The sequence below is a fragment of the Bufo gargarizans genome, chromosome 5 (genome assembly GCF_014858855.1).
Source record: "Bufo gargarizans isolate SCDJY-AF-19 chromosome 5, ASM1485885v1, whole genome shotgun sequence".
Lineage (NCBI taxonomy): Eukaryota > Metazoa > Chordata > Amphibia > Anura > Bufonidae > Bufo > Bufo gargarizans.
The window spans coordinates 136,780,893-136,806,125 of record NC_058084.1 but is presented as its reverse complement, the minus strand read 5'-3'; the positions used below and the strand labels follow the sequence as shown (position 1 = coordinate 136,806,125).

At 46.0% G+C, this 25,233-nt stretch overlaps 1 protein-coding gene across 1 annotated transcript in view; it reads right to left on the bottom strand.

The window, feature by feature from the left end:
* Window positions 1–3,852: 3,852 nt before the first annotated feature.
* ROCK1 (Rho associated coiled-coil containing protein kinase 1) overlaps window positions 3,853–25,233 on the bottom strand; it is a 131,185-nt gene continuing 109,804 nt past the window's right edge. The window contains exons 26-33 of the mRNA XM_044294801.1: window positions 24,973–25,161; window positions 22,871–23,036; window positions 18,737–18,813; window positions 16,051–16,139; window positions 15,764–15,842; window positions 14,378–14,639; window positions 6,902–7,106; window positions 3,853–5,619 (exon numbers count right to left, since the gene is read on the bottom strand). Coding sequence (XP_044150736.1) covers window positions 5,616–5,619; window positions 6,902–7,106; window positions 14,378–14,639; window positions 15,764–15,842; window positions 16,051–16,139; window positions 18,737–18,813; window positions 22,871–23,036; window positions 24,973–25,161 — 1,071 coding nt within the window. The 3' untranslated portion in view covers window positions 3,853–5,615. The remainder of the gene's footprint in view (window positions 5,620–6,901; window positions 7,107–14,377; window positions 14,640–15,763; window positions 15,843–16,050; window positions 16,140–18,736; window positions 18,814–22,870; window positions 23,037–24,972; window positions 25,162–25,233) is intronic.

The window sequence follows — 25,233 nt, the reverse complement described above, 5'->3', positions numbered from 1 at the left end:
AAACGCGTTGTCACTCATCAATAAAGACCCTTTATTTATCTACTGAGGTCGTGTCTTTGTGCCAGAAGGTATCAATTGGTGTACTATTTTAGTACACAAAACTCTCCCCATTGTGTTCCAAATCATTCCTCTGGAGAATTGGCTACTCCACCTACGAGGACTGAGAAGATACCGGCTGCACCAACCCCCTGTCCTCACGAGTGTTGTGCCTGTATTCTGCGCATGCGCAGTGAATGTCTGACCGCTTCCTTGCACAGACATCTCCACTGCGCCTGCGCGATGACGCCATAGTGCTCCGAGGAACAGGCGCAGTGGAGATGTCTGAGCAGGGAAGCCGTCAGACATTCACTGCACATGCGCCGAATACAGGCGCTCACAAGGAGGATCGCATTCAGGAGGAGATGGGCGGGCTGGAGGGACGCGCTGGGCGGCGGCAGTTTCTGAAGGTAGACGGAGCCTCTAGGTGCTAATGACGCCCCCATAGCACCTAGAGGCTCATTAGCATATTAATACAAGTTCTTTTTTTTAGCAAAACGGCTGCCCCAAAAGCAATTATATTAGGATGGTTGGGCAGAGCAGACACTAGCGGATCGCTAGTGTCTGACAGCTAAATATGTGACACCGAAGTGGTAGAAACCCTTTAAGCCTTGCTCAGCCAAATAATTAAAATTAGCCAGGCTCAATTAAATCATTGGTGGCAGTGGTGCTCAGCGGCGGTGTCATTAACGAAAAAACTCGGACCTCAGCAGACAGGCGGCCCGACTTACCAGTCCAGATGTCAGGCTCCTTCAAGCACAGGCAGTGATAGGACATCACTTCCTGTGCGCGAGGATAAGGGTCCGCTGCCGTTGTGCGGGCGACCCACAATAGGAAGCCTCAGGTGACCCCCCGGAAAGGGCCGATCGACCCCCAAAGGGGTCGCGACCCCTAGGTTGAGAACCGCTGTCCTAGAGGGAGTAAAACTGGGAGAGTCACTTGTAGAGAAGGATCTGGGTGGATTAGTAGATCATAAATAACAGCATGCAATGCCAGTCAGCTGCCTCTAAGGCGAACAGAATTTTGTCTTGTATTAAAAGAGTTATGGACTCGTGGGACAGGGATGTAATGTAGTCACTATACAAAGCGTTGGTGCAGCCTCAACTGAAATATGCAGTTCAGTTCTGGGCACCAGTCCATAAAAAGGATGCCCCAGAGTTAGAAAAAGTACAGGAGGAGAGCAACTAAACTCAAAGGGTGTGGAAAATTTTATTTATGAGCAAAGATTAAAAGAACTGAATTTGTTTAGCCTTGAAAAAAATACGGAAGATGATTAACCTGTACAAATAAACGGACTATCCCAAAAATATCAAGGAAAGCTATTCTTTGTTAAACCCCCTCAAAAAACAAGGGGCCACTCCCTACACCTGGAGAAAAAAAAGATTCAGACATAAGAGGCGACAAGCATTCTTTACAGTAAGATCTGCAGATCTCTGGAATAGCCTGCCGCAGGAGCTGCTCACAACAAATACAGTAAATGACTTCAAAAAAGGTTTAGAAGACTTTTTAATTCAAAACATTGAGTCTTATGACAATGTATAGAATATTGTTCTACACACCCTTTCCCTTTGGCCCAACCCCTTTTTAAAAGGAAGATGGACATTGGTCCAGGGATCAATATAGCAGGATTACAGGTTGGACTTGATGGACTTTTGTCTTTTTCCAACCTTAACAAACTATGTACTGTAACTATGTAACAGCCCTGAGCTCCCAAGAGGCCTACAGGAAAAGGTGATATGAATGGGTTCACCACCCCCAAGTCCATAGTGACTATGTATCCGATTGTCCCCTTGGGTTAAGTTCAATGGGATTAACCACTATTTTAAGAACCTCACTACTTCTAGTAAGGGAGGGAGAATACAGGAGTCTAGGGAAGAAACAGTCACATCCCAAGTCGACAGGACAGCCTGTTAAAGAGCCCTTATATGTTATTGAGCCCAAATGACTGCAGGTATACAGGCAGTCAGATTACCCAACACTGATAAATCTTCCCTCAATGACACAATAGTTGCAATGGTGGAGAACTTTCTGCCTTACAGAATCTTTGTTTGGTGAAGGAGACACTACCCACATCTAAGTAATTAAAATGTATTCTTTTGAACGTGAACCATTATCTCTGCTACCAACTTTGTAAACATCCTTGGGAGACTACAAATGGTAAGTCTGTAAAGAATAAATCAAGGCAACTGGACTTACTGTAGATTTCTTGAAAACATTTCACTCATAGAAACATAGAATGTGTCGGCAGGTAAGAACCATTTGGCCCATCTAGTCTGCCCAATATACTGAATACTATGAATAGCCCCTGGCCCTATCTTATATGAAGGATGGCCTTATGCCTATCCCATGCATGCTTAAACTCCTTCACTGTATTTGCAGCTACCACTTCTGCAGGAAGGCTATTCCATGCATCCACTACTCTCTCAGTAAAGTAATACTTCCTGATATTACTTTTAAATCTTTGCCCCTCTAATTTAGAACAATGTCCTCTTGTAGCAGTTTTTCTTTTAAATATTCTCTCCTCTTTTACCTTGTTGATTCCCTTTATGTATTTAAAAGTTTCTATCATATCCCCTCTGTCTCGTCTTTCTTCCAAGCTATATATGTTAAGGTCCTTTAATCTTTCCTGGTAAGTTTTATCCTGCAATCCATGTACTAGTTTAGTAGCTCTTCTCTGAACTCTCTCCAAAGTATCAATATCCTTCTGGAGATATGGTCTCCAGTACTGCGCACAATACTCCGAATGAGGTCTCACTAGTGCTCTGTAGAGCGGCATGAGCACCTCCCTCTTTCTACTGGTAATTCCTCTTGCTATACACCCAATCACCTACTGACTCAAATTAGGATAATGGAATCAACACCTTTGACTCATTCTTCCAACGAGCTTTCTCAATTCTGAGTGACTGTACAAGAATTCTCTGGGAAAAAATATGTAACTGAATCAACATCTGGTAATTATACCCAGCATGGGGTCAAAGGTGTTGATTCCATTATCCTAATTTGAGTCAGTAGGTGATAATGACCTCCCAGAAAAAGGTGTCAAGACAGCATTGTATGTGGCGGACAATAGATGTCTAAACCCCCCCACGCCTCGATTCAAGCTTGGCTTCTCCAAATGGTAAGGCTCTTTACTATGGATGGAGAATTACTTTTTGTAGTTGAATCACCACTCCTAAATACTTATGTGAGTCTGGGCGAATAGGAATAGGCTAGTAGGGTCCATTATGTACATCTACAATGCAATCTTGAAAGAGGTAGGAAACTGTGGATTGACGCAACTCCACCCTGAATCTTTTGTATGAAAGATCTCTGTTTAAGTTGGGTTTTTTTTTTTGTTAAAAAGAGAGTAGAAGGTCTCTAAACGGACATCCATCACTCACATTTTTGTATGTTCTGCCAACAATACTTTTCAATTGCTCAGAGAAACTATGCACCTTCTTGGTACATGCAGATGTTGCTATGCAGTGAGGGGAGAATAGAAAAGCTGTGGATGGACAGGCTGAACAGGATGGACAGATGTCTTTTTTTCAGCCTTACAATCGGTTACCATCACCTTCTGTGAGTGGTGTCATCTTTCATTGTAATCCTGCATCTGGTGATAATGGGATGAATACTGAAAAGTAATCTCTACAGTACACGACTCTGACTCACCTTGATGGTTTAAATGTTCCAGATAAATCCTCCTGTGCTGCCATCAGAAAAGCTTAAGACTGATGGAAAGGGAAAACCGCAGCAACATATCCCACAAGTATAAATCAATAGAAAACTGGAGTTCTATAAATAATGTTTATTTCTTTTCAAATGATCACACAGTCATTAGTATATTAATAACAGATATGTTTATTATTACATATCCATCAGTGCGGATTTCAATACCACTTGTAACATGCAAATTGCCTTCAGACAAACTAGGGTTCCAGTGCTTTTTTTTCTATTTTTATTTAAGAAATGAAACTGCAAAGCCATTATAAATTATTGAGGAGGTATTTGGTAAAAAAAATAAAAAAAATAAACCATTATTGCCCATACCTTAACCTGTCTCCGCTGATAAGCAGGAACATTTATATTAGAATCCCTATATTATCAAGAGTTTATAAAAATGTGAAACACTATTTTAATGCTTTCAAGCTTGTATGCTCAGCATATTTTTATTAAAACAAACCATATAGCAGGTAGTTTAGCTCAGTGATTGTTCAGAAATCACATGATATGTCTTCTCTTAAACCATGAAAGAAAGCAAACAAACGATTATCCTCCACACAATAGCTGTTCCATGACTGCAACCGTAAGGAATGGGCTCGTCAGTGTAACCGGGCACAACTCCTTGTACACCAGCTTGAGGCCTGGTCTGTAAAGTCTTCTGCAGGACAGCTAAGGGAATTGGTGACCAGACAGCCGTACAAATAACAGGCCGACTGCTGGCTATGATACTGATTTGCTCCAATATGGAGCTAATCAGAGATTTAAAACCCTAGAAGTAATGGGTTTATCTACTAGGAATGTAAAACTGACATCTGAAAATACTTGAGTCAACTTTTGCCTCTAAACCCTTTTGTAAATGGCCTTTTAATCTCCCTCCGTTAAAAGCAGTGTGATATGAGCCCGGTAAAACCTGTGACTTGGAAAGGGTATTATCTTCAGGATACAAGTTTTGTGCCCATACGCTAAAAAAGAAAACCAAACAAAACATGGCAGTAAAATAAATGAAATAAGGCACTAAAAAGAACAAAAGCAATACCCAATAAAGTGTTCTAACAAATAATTTACAAGTCCACACAGTGCATACATATTTTATATGTCCGTTAACTTAACGTTCTGTATCTTTAAAAACTGTAAGGCAAAAACAATACAAAATAAACAGAATGATGTACTCAAAACACACATAGAACTTGGATTGTACTGTTAGTTTCTAATGCCTCTATGTATTAAACACGTTTCAATATGGCTTGGCAAAAACAAAGTAATAAAACAAGTAAAATGCATAGTTAAAACGTATCTGTTGACCTTTCACTTTGATGAATGGCTGTATAATATATGCAAAGCACAAAACAGACTCTGTCCTCCCACAAGTGCTTTTGACATAAGGCTACCAACAGCCGGAAAGTGAAGGCACTAGAGTTCAAGTGGTCACTTTTTGCAAGAACAATTTGCAGTCTTCAGGAAGATGGAGATAATATACAGGAACTTCTGTTCTCATTGAGACATATTCCTCTGATATCCATACGTGGCGCAGTTCCTGCCATCCTCATCTGTGCATAAGCTGTTTCCCCATCAACAGGCTTCCATAGATATCCAAAGAATAACTTTACATTGATTTGGATAATATAAATATATATGAAAATAAACATAGCTAAGCTTTAACAACTTGCATTACATAGTAATAATCCGTCTATTCTATCCGTAGACAAGCCCACGAGAAAAGACCCTCATACATGCTCTCTGTGCTTTAGCAATGGGAAGAGGAAGAAAAAGTCACCCTGAAAGCCTGTTGCTCCTTTGCCGATGGATATAGCAGCTTCTTTGCACCAGTCTGTAAATATGGAAGACCAGCTTCATGAATGCACAGTGGCCAACCAAGATTAGCTGGAAAAGAGAAGAAACCACGACATGGATTTTATTAAGACCGTTCCAGCAAGTTAGACGTACCTAAAGCCCCTCTAGGACCTTTCACACAGTGATGACACAATTTAGCAGATCACTGGGGTCTAACAATCAAAAGAAGGGAGATGTAAAGAGACAAGAGGGAACTAGCAAGGTCCGACCTGGAGAACCAAGCAGATCCCCGATTGAGAAGATCCAATCACTTTTTGCTGATGGATTTAAAGGTAGGAGAGTACTGCATAACAGCTGAACTCTGAACAGATTGATGCTGCTGTGTGCATTACTTGCTTTTGGTCTGCCAATATAGTTTTTAAATACCCATACACCAGTAAATTTCTAATTATATGTGCTCTAAAGTATGGTGCCAAAATAATACTGCCAAAGAAAAAATAGCATTTCCATACAGCAGTCTAAATAAGACTATGTAGTGTCGCCACCAAAACCATATATTGAAAAAGTAATATACTAGAGTGCAACACGTAAGAATCCCTTTGGTATGTATACTGTGACAAATGTTGGTTATGCAACTGCTTTTAAGGGTCCATTCACACATTCGTGTGTGTTTTGCGAATCCACGGATCCGCAAAACACGGACGTCGGCAATGTGCGTTCTGCATTTTGCGGACCGCACATCGCCGACACTTGATAGAAAATGCCTATTCTTGTCCGCAATTGCATATTGCAAAGAATAGGACATGTTCTATTTCTTTCGGGATCGGAATTGCGGACCCAGAAGTGTGGGTCCGCATTTCCGGATCCGGGCCGCACATCGTGCGGCCCCATAGAAATGAATGGGTCCGCAATTCCGTTCCGCAAAATGTGAAACGGAATTGCGGATGTTTGAATGGAGCCTAAGTGTAATGAACACTACATTCAACTTCTGAAGTTGTGGGGTCTGCAGGGGTCTAGGTGCCAAGATGCCCACCAATTACTAGAACGAGGGGGCTGCAGGGCTCTCCTAAATGCACCTCCAGCTTCTGCCAGCATTTTTCAGACTGACGATGGGTTATAGACTAGAATCTCCAAAATGAAGCTGAGAAAGGCAATGGCCCATCGCTGAGATGGAAGAGCCTAAAAGGGCCAAGCATTCATGAAAGCCCTGCACCCCCTCTATGTAACGTGTCAGACATGTTATATGAAATGATGAGCTTGATTTACTTGAAACATTTCCAAAATCACAGTCCTATATAGACAATCATCCCACGCTTAATGATGGGCAAGTACAGGATCACATCTTACAATTTCCAGTTCCAGGAACTTTTACCTGGCTTTTCCAGAACCAGTTTTCATAGGCTTTCGGAAGGACTGGTTTGTTGACCTAGTAGACATGCTCCTTGGGGAGATGCGGACAAAATTTGAAGGTGGGGTTTTGGGTATTTTCTTCAGTAAATGAGACACCCATTTTTTCTGTTCATCCTGAGTGCACGCCAACAAAAGCATATCTCTTGCAGTTGTAACATCATAACTCACTGAGAAATAGAAGAGCGGGAACAATGAAGAAAATTAGAAACAGACCAAGATGGGTATATTCATACAGGAAGCACACAAATGAAAGGGTGGCGACTTTACTTCACACGGCTTTCTGCTGACTAAGCCATATGCTTAAAGAGAATCTATCGGTTCCACCCCCCACTAGAGTAAGCAGTGTATGGTGTAAATGGTGCCGAGTCCAATTAGGTCTTCTTTTCTTCATACTCGCTTGCATTCTGACACTGTTCCTACAAACCAGCAGTAAAATGTACTGGGAGGACACCTCCTCTTTGAGTCCTTTCAGTTATGTGCATTTTACCGCTGGTTCATCGGAGCCCAGCCCATTGTGAATGCAAAAAAGAGTATGAAGATAAAAAGGAGATTTTTGTATAACTTACCAGTTAAATCTCTTTCTCGCTCTTCCTTGGGGGACACAGACCTTGGGTATAGCTCAGCTCCCTAGGAGGCGTGACACTAAGTAAAACTGTTAAGCCCCTCCTCCATCAGCTATACCCTCAGCCTGGAGATAGAGGCTACCAGTTGCGTGTCCAAGTAGTGAAAGGAAACAACCAACAATGCAAACAACAGCCAACAACCCAACGGGGCGCCAGCCAAAACCCTAGAACCAAACACAGAAGGGTGGGTGCTGTGTCCCCCAAGGAAGAGCGAGAAAGAGATTTAACTGGTAAGTTATACAAAAATCTCCTTTTCTCGCCCATTTTCCTTGGGGGACACAGACCTTGGGACGTTCAAGAGCAGTCCAAGAAGGGAGGGACCATAACCCAAGGCGGACCACCGGAGCATCAGGAAACCGCAGCCTGCAAGACCAGGCGGCCCAAAGCAGCATCCGCCGACGAGTGCGTATGCACCCTATAGAACCTGGTGAAAGTGTGCAAAGAGGACCAAGTGGCCGCTTTGCACAACTGCTCAGCCGAGGCTCGATGCCTCTGCGCCCAGGAAGCCCCGACTGCTCTGGTGGAATGAGCAGTGACGCCGAAAGGCGGAGCCCTACCCTTGGCTCGATAAGCCTCAGACACCGCCAGTTTAATGAACCGGGCAATGGCCACCTTGGAGACCGCCAAACCCTTGCGCGAACCCTCCGGGACCACAAACAGGGAATCCGTGCGCCGGAAGGATCCGGTGACCTCCAAGTAAATCCTCAATGCCCCGACCACATCCAGACGGTGCAGTTCCCGTTCTCTGGAGTGGGAAGGAGAGGGACAGAGCGACGGAAGGACGATGTCCTCATTGATGTGAAAGGCGGAGACCACCTTTGGCAGGAAAGCCGGGACTGGTCGGAGCACAACCTTATCCTGGTGGAAGATCAGGAAAGGTTCGGAACAAGAAAGAGCCGCCAACTCAGACACCCGCCGGAGAGACGTGATGGCCACAAGAAAGATGACCTTGCAGGACAGAAGGCGAAGGGAGACCTCCCGCAAGGGCTCGAAGGGGGCAGATTGAAGCGCCGAGAGCACCACATTCAGGTCCCAGGAAGGAACCGGAGGGCGATACGGTGGAACAGAGTGAGCCACCCCTTGCAAAAAGGTCTTAATCGGCCCCAGAGGGGCCAGGGGACGCTGGAGAAGAATAGACAGCGCCGAAATCTGTCCCTTCAGAGAACTGAGGCCCAGCCCCAGGTCCAGGCCCGACTGGAGGAAGGACAGGATCGTGGGAAGAGAAAACCGGAGAGGTGGGACGCTCCGGGACTCACAGAACCCCAGATAGGACCTCCAAACCCGATAGTAGATCCTCGAAGATACGGGTTTACGAGCACGGATCATGGTGCGGACAACGTCCGCGGAGAAACCCCGTCGCTTTAAGACGGCGGTCTCAACAGCCACGCCGTCAAACGTAGCGAGCCTAAATGCTCGTGGAAGATCGGACCTTGAGAGAGAAGGTCCTCCCTGGAGGGCAGTGGCCACGGAACGTCTGCCAACAGCAACATTAGGTCGGCGTACCAGGACCGACGGGGCCAATCCGGGGCGATCAGAATCGCGGGAACGCCCTCTGCCGCGATCCTCCGAAGAACCCGTGGCAGGAGGGGAAGAGGAGGAAAGATGTACAGAAGGGAGAATTGGCACCACGGAAGGACAAGCGCGTCGGCGCCGTAAGCCTCCGGGTCCCGTGCCCTGGATACGTATAGGGGAACCTTGCGGTTGAATTTGGAGGCCATGAGGTCCACGTCGGGGCGACCCCAGCGAAGACAAAGGGCCTCGAACACCTCTGGGTGCAGGGACCATTCTCCCGGATCGATGGTGGACCGGCTGAGGAAATCTGCCGCCCAGTTGTCTACCCCCGGGATGTAAATCGCAGACAAGGCTGGCACGTGCGTCTCCGCCCAAAGGAGAATGAGGGACACCTCTTGCATCGCCGCAGCGCTGCGGGTGCCTCCCTGATGGTTTATGTACGCCACCGCCGTGGCATTGTCCGATTGGATCCGAACAGGGCGGCCCCTCAGTAGATGGGTCCAGTGTCTGAGGGACAAAAGAACTGCCCTCAGCTCCAGAATGTTGATCGGAAGTCTGGACTCCGATAGAGACCAAACGCCCTGGACGGATCGGGGAGGGAAAACCCCCCCCCACCCCCGTAAGCTGGCGTCGGTGGTAATCACCAGCCAGTTCAGTGGAAGGAAGGACCTCCCCCTCAGAGGGAGATGCAACCACCAGTTGAGGGAAGCCCGAGCCAGGGGAGGCAGAAGGAAGGTCCTGTCCAGACTCCTCGGTGATTTGTCCCAGGCCGACAGAATCGCCCTCTGAAAGGTGCGGGAATGGAATTGTGCGAACGGCACTGCCTCGAAACAGGCAACCATCTTCCCCAGCAACCGCATGCCGGATCTGAGGGAAGGCCGGTGATGACGGAGAAGGCTGCGAACCGACCCGCGAAGGGCCAGACGATTGTCCGACGGAAGACGGACCTCTGCCAGTTCCGTATCCAGGAGCATCCCCAGGAAGATCAGCCGTCTGGAGGGGGTAAGGGAAGACTTGGGGTGGTTGATAATCCAACCAAACCGCGTCAGGGTCTCCAGAGTGAGATCCACACTGCCGGATGCCTGTGAAAGGGAGGGTGCCTTGACCAAGATGTCGTCCAAGTACGGAAGAAGAAAAACACTTCTTGAACGTAGAAGGGCCAAGACAGGGGCCAGGACCTTGGTGAACACCCGAGGAGCCGTTGCTAGACCAAAGGGAAGGGCAACGAACTGGAAGTGATCGTCCCCCACCGCGAAGCGTAGGAAGCGGTGATGACATGGAGCAACCGGAACGTGGAGGTATGCATCCTGAACGTCGATGGAGGCCATGAAATCCCCCTTTTCCAGGGAGGCCACTGCGGACCGGAGAGACTCCATCCGGAATCTCTGCAGGCGGAGGAAGCGGTTCAGGCGCTTCAGGTCCAAGATCGGTCGCACCGAGCCTTCCTTTTTGGGGATCACGAAGAGGTTCGAGTAGAACCCCCTGAACCTTTCCGTCGGAGGCACCGGGGCGATGACACCCTTGTCCATGAGTGAGCGAACGGCCGCGAAGAAAGAGGCCGCTCGTACGGGGTCCCGCGGAGGACGGGACCGGAAGAAACGGTCTGGCGGAATGGCCGCAAATTCGATCTTGTACCCGCAAGATACAATCTCGAGCGCCCATGCATCTGAGATGTGGTTCCGCCAAACGTTCCTGAAAAGGAGAAGGCGGCCCCCCACCCGGGTGGGTGGGGGCGCACCTTCAGGCAGAGGGCTGCTGGCCTGTGGTAGCCCGTGCAGGCTGGGTCTTGCGCCAGGTAGGTTGCGCCCGAAAAAACGGCTTCTTGCGTCTATCCTGGGTTGGGCCAGAGGAAGAAGAACCGGCCCCGGGTCTAGATCCGGAGGGCTTACGAAAGGACCGAAAACGGGACGAACCCGCGCGACCCCGTGGGGCGCCCTTTGGCCTGGACTGGGGAAGGAGAGTACTTTTCCCACCCGTGGCCTCTGATATAAGCTCGTCCAGGCGGGTCCCGAACAAGCGGGAACCCGTGAACGGTAGACCGGCCAAGGAGCGTTTGGAAGCGGCGTCCGCCGCCCAAACCTTCAGCCAGAGTTCCCTCCTGACAGAAACCGCCAGGGCAGAGGAACGGGCAATGAGGGCCCCCGCATCCAGGGAGGCCTCACAAATAAATTTTCCAGCCTGGATAATTAGCTGGGCTAAGGAACGGAGGTCCTGAACAGGAACGTCCGACCCCAACTCCTGCTCCAGCTGCAAACCCCATTCAGAGACCGCTTTTCCAACCCAGGCGGAGGCAAAAACCGGTCTAAGGGCTGAACCAGAGGCAGAAAATATTGCCTTGGAAAGGGATTCCGTCCGACGGTCCTCAGCGGACTGGAGGGAAGATCCGTCCTGTACAGGAATAGCAGTGCTTTTGGACAGGCGAGCCACAGGAGGATCCACCTTGGGCGGAGATGTCCAGGTGGTCACAGACTCCGCCGGAAAGGGATAACAAGTGTCCAGCTTTTTTGGTGTAACAAAGCGGACGTTTGGCCGAGTCCAAGCCTTGGATACCACAGAAGAAAAATCTGCATGTATGGGAAAGACCTTGGAGGCCTGTCTGGGTCGGAGAAAGGACACGCCGGCCTGTTCAGAGCTGGGGGGGTCATCGTGTATCTGAAAGGTATCGCGGATACTAGTGATAAGATGCCCCACCGCGGATGACAATTTTGACGGAAGCTCTGAGTCCATGTCCACATCCGAATCCGCCAGTTCTCCCTCAGAAGGCGTATCCCTTTGAGAGGATAGGCTTGACTGAGCTCGCACGCATGGCGGAGAGAGCGAAACATCAGGAGAAGATGTGCGCTCAACCCTTGAACGTTTCTGAGTACGCCGGGCCCTGGAAGATTCACTGGGAGGCAGGGAATCAGTGGGGGCGGCAGAAACGGCATTCCCAGCAGGTGCGACAGGGATTTCGGCAGTCTGCGGGAGAGGCGGTCTATCCACGAGACGGCCCACCACGTGTGTAAGGCTCTCCACCGCCAGAGACAGAGACCTAGCCCAGTCAGGGGGTTCAGAAACAACAGGGGGCACAGCAGAAAGCGGGCCCTGCACCGGGGCCTGACATGCAAGGCAATGCGGCTCAGATTGCCCACTTGGAAAAAGTGCCTTGCAGGCGGTACAGGCGTGGTACCAGGGTTTGAGGGCACCCGTGGGATCAGACATGCTGACAAGTGGTCGTACCTTGATACAGGGACAAGGGATTGCAGCGGCTATGACCAGTGGGGTTAGGAGAGGGTTAACAGCCCTACCAGTGCCTCAGAAGAACGTCAGGTCAGATCCCTAGGAGCGAAGGTCCAGATCAGCAGCCGCGAGGCAGCCAGAAAACCAGCGTGCGTCCCCAGCGATGCACCGGTGTCTCCCACGTGTCTCCACTTCAGTCCGGAGTGAGGAAGCGCGGCAAGCTTGAGCAGAGACGCGGGAACAAGCTCCGCCCCCTCCACGCTTGAATGTTTCATAACGAAACTCCGCCCCCATGACGCGCGCGCGCGAAAAAACACCCGCACCCCGTGCTGCCCGAGATTCCCAGGCATATGTTGTCAAAGAAGGGCCCGCAGGCCCCAAAAGCGTGGCGGTATAACCGGACGTCGGAAGGTAAGGTGGTCACCTGACCCCCGTCCCGCCGAACCGAACCGCCGATGCCGGGCCTAAGCCCCGCCCCCTCGATCACGGTACGGAGCGGGCGGCGGCGGGGAGGTAGTAAGAAGCAGGGGCTATCTTTTAAGCAGCGGGCGGCGGCGGGATGTGTAAGATCGGGAGGTACATGAAAAGCAGGCAGATGGGGAGATCCCACAGAGCGCTCTGAGAAGCGCAGGAAACGGCCGACCACGGGTGCCCCCCCCCGAACCCAGTGCAACAGGGACAGGGAATGGGCTGGAAAAGCCATCTTACCTGTCTTCACCCTCATTTCCTTCCAGCAGGGTCGCCCCTTCAGCCCCTGGCACCGCAGTGGCAGGAAGCTGGAAGAGGGGCTTGGCGTGTGGGCGACCCCCTAGCTGGCGGGATGTAGGGGAGCCGGTGCTGCCCAGATCCTCCTATTGCTTCAGTGGGGGAGGCAGCAGCGCAAATACGTTGGCACTGGTGCAGCTCAACCCCGGGAGAACAGAGAGGTCCAATGCGTCTCTGGTATCCCTAGGAAAAAACAAAAATAAAATAACAAAATTAGAGAAAAAATTAAAACAAGGAGAAAACAGCCCTGCAGTAGCAGGGGGGTGTCTTGCCTCCTTGGACACTAAGCTAAAACTGGTAGCCTCTATCTCCAGGCTGAGGGTATAGCTGATGGAGGAGGGGCTTAACAGTTTTACTTAGTGTCACGCCTCCTAGGGAGCTGAGCTATACCCAAGGTCTGTGTCCCCCAAGGAAAATGGGCGAGAAAACAATATACCTGGACTCGGCATCACGTACACTATACATTGCTTGGTGTTTCGGAGCAGACAGATTCCCGTTAAGCTTTGCACTACTTTACAGTAAAGGCTGTTGGGCAGATTTACTAAGACTGGTGTTTCATATGCCACTTTAAAAGGGACAGTCACCAGCGACCTTCCTATCAAACTGTTTGCATAGACACATAGCTCCGGCTTTTCTTTTGTCAATCAGAGGCTCCTTATCCAAGTTATTTTTCTATGTAATATGCAAATTAGGCCTCCTGAGCTGTGATAGGGAGAGCATGGACACGCCCCTGTAGCTGCTGCAGATAAGACACTCCCCTGAGCAGTCCACTTGATATAAATCTAGCAGAGCAATGAATGGGGAGATCTCTGGATCCATGTGAGATACAGGGCTGGTTCTAGCTTTGTTAGAAAGAGGTTGTCAAGTCCTGTATGATTTCTGATTTTTATTTTTTTACATTGGTCATGGGATAACCCCCATTAAGAGACGCACGCTATGGGCTGGAATAGATTTTAGTTTTCTGGTGTACATAGTGATAAGTGTGTTGGGCTGGTGGGGCTCCTACCCTCCTGATAAGCAACACCTATTTTTAAGTGCCACGAGCAGTGGAATTTTTTAAAAAAGGTGGTCATAAAGGATTCATAAATTACCCCTATGCATTCACAGTAAATATACATGCAACCTCTACATTAGACTGAGGTCAGTATTATGTATGTATGTAGACTGAAAAGAGGACTCAAAAAGAAATATGTAAAGGCCGTAACTGTGAAAGCCAAAATAATGGTAACCTATCCAAATGCTAGTGTAGACTCAAAAGACAAATAGAGAAGTTACAATTAAAAGATGCATCACTGTAGGCTGAAATAGGTAATACTAACCTTTACAAGGGGAGATGAGCTCCTCCTTCTTATCCAGGTGGTCCCTATGGCACTTAACATGGCATCTTCTGCATTCCAGTGCTGGAGGAGGTTTGAAAACATGCCATAATGGCTTGGAGCAAGCTTCACAATTTGCTGGGAAATGATACAGTGTAGGAATGAACTCATGCCCTTTGTGGTTGAGGAAATTGGTCTTCTCCACTTGCTGCACTGGATCCAATTCCAAATCTTTCCTACATTCGCCTTCATTGGCATAAAGTATCTGACAGGATGAAAAATATATAGTGGGAACATCACTACAGGTTTACGAACCTTCGTGCACTATGAGACTGCCACGATGAAATGGAAGGTTTCAGATGTTAAATGTAATTAATAAAACAAATAGTACAAAAGTGCATTTTTTTGCTATTTAATTGCAAAAAAACTTTCCTTGGTGGCTTCCACATTCAATGGGAGTAATGGTAGTTAAAGGGGTATTCTGGTTGTAGCAACGCATCCACTATCCAAAGGATAGGGGATAACTATTAGATAGGTGGAGGTCTTACTGCTGGGACCAACAACGACTACAAGAATGGGGACTCCATGCCCCACAGGCGTTCAAAAAGGAATGGGTTTTCGCACCACTGCTCCATTTATCTCTATGGGGGTTTCAGAGACAGCCATGTACAGTGGTCATTTCCCTAACTCCCATGGACGAATCGATTGGGAGTCCACATGCCAAGGAGTCCTTGTTCTCATGATCAAGTGGAGTACCATCGGTAGGACCCCCTCCCACCAAACTGATAGTTATCCACAATCACGTGCATAGTGGATAACTTTCCACAACTGGAATACCCTACTAACGACGACCAAAAAAAAAGTTTCAGACTGATACAGTCTCCAGGGGGTGTTTGAGTGCAGGCTGCCACTCCAAAGACCAGGGAGAGGAGCCACGAGCAAAAACAACAAAAAAATCTGATGAAAAGAGCATGGCATTTTCTGCTTCCCTTTAGGCCCCTTTCACATGAGCAAGTTTGCCCTACGGAAGCGATGCATGTATGAACACATAGCATCCGGACTGGATCCTGACCCATTCATTTCAATGGTTCTGTGCACATGAGCGTCGTTCATCACTGATCGTCATGCGTGAAAAACACATCAAAAAGCGATTGCATTCACACAGAAAAAACAAACACTGAACGCAATTGAGGAAAAACCTGTTTAAACTTGCGTGCAAAACCAGTCAGTCAGTTTTTCCCTGAACAGACCTGGACTCATTCTATATCATATATGTGTGAAATAAGCATTAAGGCTGGAGCCACATGTTTTTTGGCAGTTTTTTTTTAAGCTGCACCTCAAACTGCAAGAGTGTTTCCAGCTGCAGGGTGCAATGAATGCGGCACCTACCTGGAATATCTTCGGGATCTCTTCAGTATTCGCGCGATAAACATCCCCTTGTGTAACAGGGCGGACGTGGAAAAGCTTACTAAATAAAGAAAACATATGAACGGTTGATAATGGAAATTCTCTATGTTCATTCACAAATATGCATACAGTGACACACTAGGTACCTGGTTCCGTTTTTGTGAAATTATATAGGCTACACTAAAATGTGTCAATTTTAGAAAGCATTTGGTTAAACTCCTAACAATTATTAGAGAATGTCAAGGGAAAAAAAGTCTTCTGATACTCACTCTATATCTAGTACCATGGATGGGTTGGACTGTTCCTTATTCTGCTCATCATTGTAAAATATTATCTTCTTACTGCTAACCACAACATACTGGAAGAGTAAAACATCACAGTCACATACAGTCACTGGGGTAGCAAATTCTCATCTACCACATACAGCAAATAAAACGTGTATTACCTGACGGATCAGAGTAGGAGAAACCGCAATTAACACCACAAAGGGGTTTACTGGAGAAAAAAAATGAGGCTAAGGACCCTATTACGCTGCCTAATGTTCAGATAACACATCTGATCACACATCCACCGGCCTGATTATTGATTACACAGGAAGTTGTGCTGCCGAGAATCAGGCATCATTGATCTAGAGTGCCCTATTAGGCTGCACAATTTTTGGGCCAATTATCGGGAATGAGCGCTCATACAAACACTTGTTTCCGTTAAATTGGCCCATATAATCGCGCAGCAGATCAGTTCATGAACTCGCAAACGCTAGTTTGCTGGCTGGTGGGGCAAAAGATGCAGATTATTGGCCATACACCTCCCTGTGTAATCTGGGATGTGCTGCTGATAATAAATAGACCTGAATGGGGTAGGAATGACTGCGGTTCCTACTACACTGCGAGTTCGAAGTGTGACACTCGCTGGTCTGAAAGGGGCCTAAGAACGCTTCTCGCCCAGTCCGGGCCATTTAGATTCAGCTGCAGGCCGGCCTGTGTTGAGCGCATTCAGCGTTTGAGTCTCAGTGGTTTTGCATGCCTGGTAGTTGAACTGGTGCGCCTATAGCTTGCGGTGGTATTTTCTTCAGTTGGTATGCTTAAAATATATAGAAGCAGTATAGTTATAGTTAAAATCAAAAGTACAGCCCTGTATGCCACCAGACACGTTTTGGAGCCTACTTGCTTCTTCCTCAGTGATGGCACAATTTTGCTATATATCTCACATACTTTTTGATATTACTTGCAGAGCCAGTCCTAATTATTGATTTTGATCCTTTTTTTGATTGGATATACAGCTGACTTGGCACTCCTAATAGTCCCTTTTCATCAACAATGAGCTGACTGAGTGCTTTATATAAAGAATAACCAGTATAATGAGTGTTAATTTGACCTTCATATGCCAACAAAAGTAATGAAGACCCTTTCACATTACCATAAAACAGCAAAAAGGATGAAACTGTAGCCCAGTTAATAAAAAATATTACATTTATTGAATATTATTGTAAAATAAAACATGTATGTATACTGCTGAAAGTTTTTAGCAGTATACATAAATGTTTTGTTTTATTTTAGGCTAGTTTCACACTAGCGGTAGGGGACTCCGGCAGGCTGTTCCGGTGGGTGAACAGCTGTCGGATTGACTATAATGGGGGCGGAGTTCCAGCGGCAGCACACGCCGAGAAGCAGGCGGACAAAGTACCATCACCGAGGAAGAAGTAAGCAGGCTCCAAAACGTGTCTGGTGTCTGATTTGAACTATAACTATACTGCTTCTATATCTATATTTTAAGCATACCAACCTCAGAAAATACCACCACTAGCTATAGGCGCACCAGTTCAACTACCAGGCATGCAAAACGCTGAATGCGCTCAACACAGGCCGGCCTGCAGCTAAATCCAAATGTCCAGGACTGGGCGAGAAGCGTTCTTAGGCCCCTTTCAGACCAGCGAGTGTCACGCTGCGGACGCAGCGCAGCACCCGGCATGAACTTCCAGCACTGTCGTGGTCGCATAGCATTATATTGATTTAAGATTCTATGTAACCCTTACAGTTCTGGAATATATTGGATAGAACTGACAGCATTATGTCAGTGTTATCCAGCACATTCCGGACCTCTAAGTGTTACATAGCATCATAAACCAATATAATGCTGTGCGACCCCGGCAGTGCTGGAGGATCAGGCCGGGTGCCTCGCTACAAGTCTGCAGCCTGACACTCGCTCGTCTGAAAGGGGCCTTAACCACACACATGCCACTAATATTGTGACTGCTATACAAGTCCCTCATCAAGGACAGTGTTGGTTCAAGAGATTTGGTTACCGATTAGTGCACATCTATGTACACTATTTACTGATGCATGATTTATGATATCCGAGTGTGGCACTGATTTATTAATTAATTCGCACAAAATGTTCTAGTACAATATTAATCCACAATAACCTCATAGGTTTATTAGTGACCCAATTACACAAACAGTAGCCATATTGGGGAGGACACCACTTGAAGAGGTTACAGGGTTCGTCCAGCGCCCTCATCGGTGTTTACCTGCACGCTGTCTACTTTCTTGTGGCAGTGCAGGGTAATTACAGCTTTTTAGCCCATTCACTTAACTTTTACACTATATGGCCAATCAGAAATACAAATTGCAGTCATGACTTCTTCATTTCATCACCAATAGTTCACATGCAGCTAATTCAGCAAGGCAGCAGTGTGTGTCAAGCGCCTCCACGTGGGTTGAAACTCTGCAAATGAACTATGGGCGATGTAATAAACCTTTTTGTATGCTGGGTGTTTTTTTGTTTTTTTTTCTTCTCGACGAGGGATCCTAGATTTTCAATCCGGTGCATCTATACTTTTTGGGAGTTGGGAGATAGTGCTAGATGTGACTACAGGGGGAACACAGGAGGTTTCCACAGCTTCCTCCTGCTAGTTGGACACTCCCAGTATGTATTCTAACTGTTAAGTATTGATACCTGTTTCTTCCAACCATGCCTTTTTATATTCCCTCTATTCGGAATAGACAGCCACCCCTCAATTCTTGATTCGGATTCTAAAGGGAAGAAAAAAAAAAGGCAAAAGTTGTATTAGGTTATTTGTATGGAATAACCACCAATCACAACACAGTGCAAGATAGATAAACATGCAGAATGAAGATGCATGGCAGGGACGGAGGCAAAGAATGAAGACTGTCAACACTTCATGCCCACAAAACACAAAAGGAACATGAAAATTGAACATGAAAAGTATTTAACAAGATCAAGGCCAAAATGTAAATGGAAAAAGAGTAAAAAAACAAAAAAAAAACAACAACAAAATATAAAAATGAAGACTGCTGTTTCAAGGACTTGAAGACGCGAAATCATACTCTAAGGGATAAAGTGCAACAAGCTAACTGAAAGGGTGGTCACCAACAACAGGCAGATGTGCCCCCCCATTTACTCACAGAAGACAAGAATAGGAGAGAAAGAAACAAGGAATGCAGGTAGACTCGACTAAACGGAGAATAAGAGACAAACATTTTATTTAGTGGAAAGAACAGACAAACCATTTGAAATACGTTCAGAGCTAGGCATATGCGCCAGCCACCTTTGACATTATGCCTAGTTCTGCTACAAGCTGACCCCCATTAAGGTTAACTGCTTCCGCGGCAGGTACAAGCAACACACCGCAAGTGACGTACACACACCTACGAAATGATGATCCACCAACAGCACTGAATGCTAGCAAAATGAAATACATTATTTTGGCATACTATGAACAAAAATATGACAAGTAAATGGAACGTATGCGGCTAACATTCACTTCAATACACCACAATTAATGCTGTTGGCATAAACTATTAGATTTCACTATATATATATATATATATATATATATATATATATATATATATATATATATACATACACACATATACATACACACATATACACACACACACACACACACACACACATATACATACACCGCCCCCCCCCCCTTTCCCAAGATGAAACCAGATACCTACAACATATTCCTCTTTTCTAATGTTTTATTGTAATTTCTTGGGAGGAGCTTGCCTGAATGCTGCTGTTAAGCACATTCATACGGGCATCAGTAGTCCGGAGATAAGTGACTTCTATAGAAAAGTGCACTAGGTGACCTGTGCACTTGGAGGGGAGGGGGATAAGCTGTGACCATCACCCATTGTCACTTGTTGATCCTGTGTTATAAGCCCCAAACTTTATAATACAGGTGGTTTTATACACTGTTGCGCAGTGTTCATTTGCCTTATGCACCAGGAAAGATTAAAAGGGCTTATACAGTATGAAATGTGATCAGTAGGTTCAAACTCATCTGATGAAGGCCAAAAGTGTCCTTTTGGCATTCATCAGGCAGGAAAAACTTTCTGCAGTATGGAATAGAACCGTCTACTGTGCCCTGATAATCTCCACTTGTAAACAGACGCTTTAGCTCCATTCTCTCAGATATTCATCTCTTCGACGTGCTGTAAGCCCTTTGTAACCATGAGAGATACCACAAGGCACTGCTCTACTACCAAGACTTCAGGAATTCCTTATAGAAGACTACAGAGAAGATACCGTAAGAAATAAATAGCAAAGTGTTTACAACAAACACAGCATTTTTATTTTACATTTAGAATGTAACCAAATATGTTCAAAAGTAGAGATTCTGTTCAAATTTGGGGCAGATTTACAAATCCTGTCTAATAGTTGGACAGTGTAAACTGAAGGGGACCTTGCATATTAGAAGTTGGTTGCTGATTGAACAATCTGGTGAATGATGGTTTCACAGATATAGCCACACACATTTTAGTCCATATTGGGCATTACAGTTGTCCTAACTGGCCACACGTTTGATAAAACCCGATGGACAAAAGACCTTTCTGGGAACGTTCTTTTAAAGAACAATATTTGATCCAACTAATGGGTAAAATTTTCAAACACAATGAATTCTTTTCAGAAGACGATCTTTCATCAGCTAAAACGATAGATTGTTGTTACGTTTCACCAAACGAAATACTATGGTTGAAATTGTCCATTTTGATCAACCATAGACTAAGGCTAGGTCTACACGACGACATTTGTCGCGCGACATTTTGTTGCACCAATGTCGCGCGACAATTTTTATAATGGCAGTCTATGGTGTCAGTCGCAGCATGTCGCATGTTGCAGTGCGACACCATAGACTGCCATTATAAAAATTGTCGCACGACATTAGTGCAACAAAATGTCGCGCGACAACTGTTGCGCCCTATGTCGCGCGACAAATGTCGTTGTGTAGACCTAGCCTAAGGCTACTTTCACACTAGCTTCCATTACAATAATACAACCGCATGCATCCATCATGAATGGAACTGGTTGTATTAGGTCTTCCATAGCCATGATGGACCCGTCTTGAACACCATTGAAAGTCAGTGGCGGACGGATCTGTTTTCTATTGTGGAAGATTGTGTCAGAGAAAACAGGTCCATCCCCATTGACTGACATTGTGTGCCAGGACGGATCCGTTTGGCTCCGCTTCGTCAGGCAAACACCAAAATGCTGCAAGCAGTATTTCGGTGTCCGCCTTCAGAGCGGAATGGAGATGGATCGGAGGCAAACTGATGCGTTCTGAGAGGATCCTCTTCCTACAGGGCAAAACTGATCCGTTTTGGACCGCTTGTGAGAGCCCATGACGGATCTCAAAACGCCAGTGTGAAAGTAGCCTAATGTGCATGTGTAGCTTAAAGGCGGCCAAACATATGCAACAGCTGTCTGCCGAATGATCATTTGGCTGACAGTTATCTCTCCCAACTCCCCCTACACATACAAGATCTGTTCGGCAAAACATGTATCATGTATGTGTATTTAGTGGGGAGGGAGAAAGGAGAACGTCACTGACGGACACTTCTGGTGACATCCACTGGAAAAACTAGAGGATCGGGCAAAACATTCATTTTGCCTGATCCTTCTCTCCCCCAACATAATCTGTCAGGGACAGCCAACAGTACACCAATATGTATGTGCCCATACACATTCAATAGCTGTTGGCAGAATGATGGATTGGCTGACTGCTATTATTCCCGTCTGCCTCACAGATTCTCCATACGCATACATATTTGGCTCAGCTGAACGTGTCTATGTATGCTATGGGGAGAGCGGTGGCTTATCTCCAAGGAGAACAAAAGGATTGGCAAAAAATATTAATTGTGTCCAATAATTGTCTCCCCTGATGGATGATGTCACGAGTCAGAAGCTGTACACACACTTAGTGTGTCGGCCGAACCATGCGTTCTCGGAGTGTTCAGCCAACAAAAGTATAACGCCTATAGCCAGCTTAAAGATGTGCCAAATTTATCCCAGTAGTTCACGCTGGATGATAAATTTGGCGCACTGTGAGGCACGTTGGACAATTTTGTCTTCACACCACCTATTGGGTGGCTCTTTGCAACTAAACATTGGAGAATTTTGTTTAATTTTAATTCACGTATCTTCGGTTAATTAACACCCTTTTTCTGAGCCAGTCCTACCTGCCCAGTAAGGTGCGATTAATGTCTACACACAATGAATGTGAAGCAGGGCATGTAGGCGGTTTCTACAGTAAGTTGAGCCACAGTGATTGTATATATACAACTTATTAAATCTGTCCCACTGTACGTTACACACATTTTTTCCAATAAAATTGAGCGTATAGCATAGTACAAAAGATTAGATGTTTACTTCCCCTACCCAAACGTTGCAGAGACAGCTAGTTTTAAGAGTATTTTAAGAAATTAAAGTGACTTGGTCATAGTTGTACTAAACCCTTCAGTCTTGTTCATACAATGCTGATTTGGAGCACTGAAACAAAAAACCGGAGACGTTTTTCTCCACATACCTTTCTCTTCTCTTGGTTTTAAAAATATAAAATGCACCAAAACACCCCTGTGTGAACAAAGCCTGTCTGCAAATAGTAAGGCTAAAAGTATAGTCAGGCATCAATGATTAATTATGGTCTGCGTCAGTCCTTCAATAATTACTGCATGGGAATATATGTTCAATAATCCTTAGAATTTTTTTAACGTAAACACATTCATTTGGGGTTTCTAATCAAATTATTAAAGAAATCGACACTTTTGAGCTTACCGCCTATCATTCCATCTGCTTCATCTGGCTGTAGACTAGCAACACTTGTAGAGTCCATACGTAGCTGCAGCTCCGCCAGTCTGGCACGCAACTGTTCTATGTCACTTTCTTTACTGGCCAGCTGCATCTGAAGTTCATTCCTGGTATTACTTTCTTCAGTCAATTGCTAAAATACAAAAAAAAAAAAGGAAAACTAAAGCTGGCTACACATGAGATACCGGTCAGCCAAGCAAACAGACTCACTCAATCCTCCCACACACAGGAACATTTTGAAATCCAACATTCTTATCTCCCTTGACATCTGCTGTTGAGGAGAAGTCAGAAGGACACCGTATACATCGCACAGTCTTTGAGGCCAACCAAAATCAGTAGGTTTGGCCAACATAGTTCTAATGTTGATGGCCAGCATCTGCAGCGCAGATACAAGGTGGTCAGGACAGGAGCTGCTCCGCATGTGTGCTTTTTCCTATAGGGTGCAGGTGGTCAGGACAGGAGCTGCTGCGCATGTGTGCTTTTTCCTATACGGTGCAGGTGGTCAGGACAGGAGCTGCTGCGCATGTGCGCTTTTTCCTATAGGGTGCAGGTGGTCAGGACAGGAGCTGCTGCGCATGTGCGCTTTTTCCTATAGGGTGCAAGCACAGCCATAACCCCTGGATACGAGAAATGTATACTGCGAAGGAAAAATGAACCAGGCCAGCAAAGGATCAGTAAGTACATAATTGCAGTTTGCTGAAGTGAGAAACTCTAAGGCCCCTTTCACATGGGCGAGTTTTCCGTGCGGGAGCGATGCGTGCGGTGAACGCACTGCACCCGCACTGAATCCTGACCCATTCATTTCTATGAGACTGTGCACACGAGCGGTGATTTTCACGCATCACTTGTGCGTTGCGTGAAAATCGCAGCATGCTCCTCTTTGTGCGTTTTTCACGTAACGCAGGCCCTATAGAAATGAATGGGGTTGCGTGAAAATCGCATGCATCCGCAAGCAAGTGCGGATGCGGTGCGATTTTCACGCATGGGTTCTAGGTGACAGTCTATTCACTGTATTATTTTCCCTTATAACATGGTTATAAGGGAAAATAATAGCATTCTGAATACAGAAGGCTTAGTATAATAGTGCTGGAAGGGTTAAAAATAATAAAAAAGTTAACTCACCTTCTCCTCTTGTTCGCGTAGATGCCGGTCTGTTCTTTATCTGTGGGCTAAAGGACCTGTGGTGATGTCAGATCACATGCTCCATCACCATGGTGATGGACCATGTGATTGGAGCATGTGATCTGACATCACCTCAGGTCATTCAGCCCACAGCTAAAGAACAGACCGGGATCTACTCGAACAAGAGGAGAAGGTGAGTTAACTTTTTTATTATTTTTAACCCTTCCAGCACTATTATACTAAGCATTCTGTATTCAGAATGCTATTATTGTCCCTTATAACCATGTTATAAGGGAAAATAATACAATCTTCAGAACATCAATCCCAAGCCCGAACTTCTGTGAAGAAGTTCGGGTCTGGGTACCAAACATGCGCGATTTTTCTCACGCGAGTGCAAAACGCATGACAATGTTTTGCACTCGCGCGGAAAAATCGCGCATTTTCCCGCAACGCACCCGCCTCTTATCCGGGCAAAAAACATGACGCCCGTGTGAAAGAGGCCTAAGTCAGTCCTTCGGTGTTAAGACCCTGCAAACAACTAAGACCTTCTCCCTATAAGTACAGTCATCGAATGGCATTTAACATGGTCTATAGTGCAAACATGGGCACTTTAGGTACTGAAAATTGGTTAATTTTTGCTACAGACAGCATAAGAACACAAGGCCATAACCATGCCCACGTGGAGAGGGCATTGGACACACAATTTGGAAGGTAATACCCCAGTTACCCACAAACTCGTGCAGCCTTTTGCCGCGTATGTCAGTGGGGTTTCGGCCATGTGCATGAGTGGACAGTCTGTTCATATACAAGCAATTTAACTCTATGGTGTCTCTGGAGTCAAAGATGGCTATAATGTTATCTATATAAAAAAAATAAAGTTCCAGCTCATACACGAGGTCTACCATTATCTACATAAAAATGGGTCACTTTTTTCACTTAGCACTTACCATTAACATATCTTCCATCTCCTTCTGAAATTTGGTAACCATCTGGTTGTATTTCTCCTTCTCCTGGTTGAGATCTAACTGCAGCTTACGATTTTCCTTCTCTTTCTTTCTCAGGTCCTGCGTGTTGGCTTTCTTCCTGTCCAGTTTGAAATCTTTCCTATTCATGATCTCAGCCAGTTTGTTCACAGCCTAGGTCAAAACCATTGTACATTGAACGTTACATACAAAGTGACACGAAAATATCGCTTGGCCATATTCAAG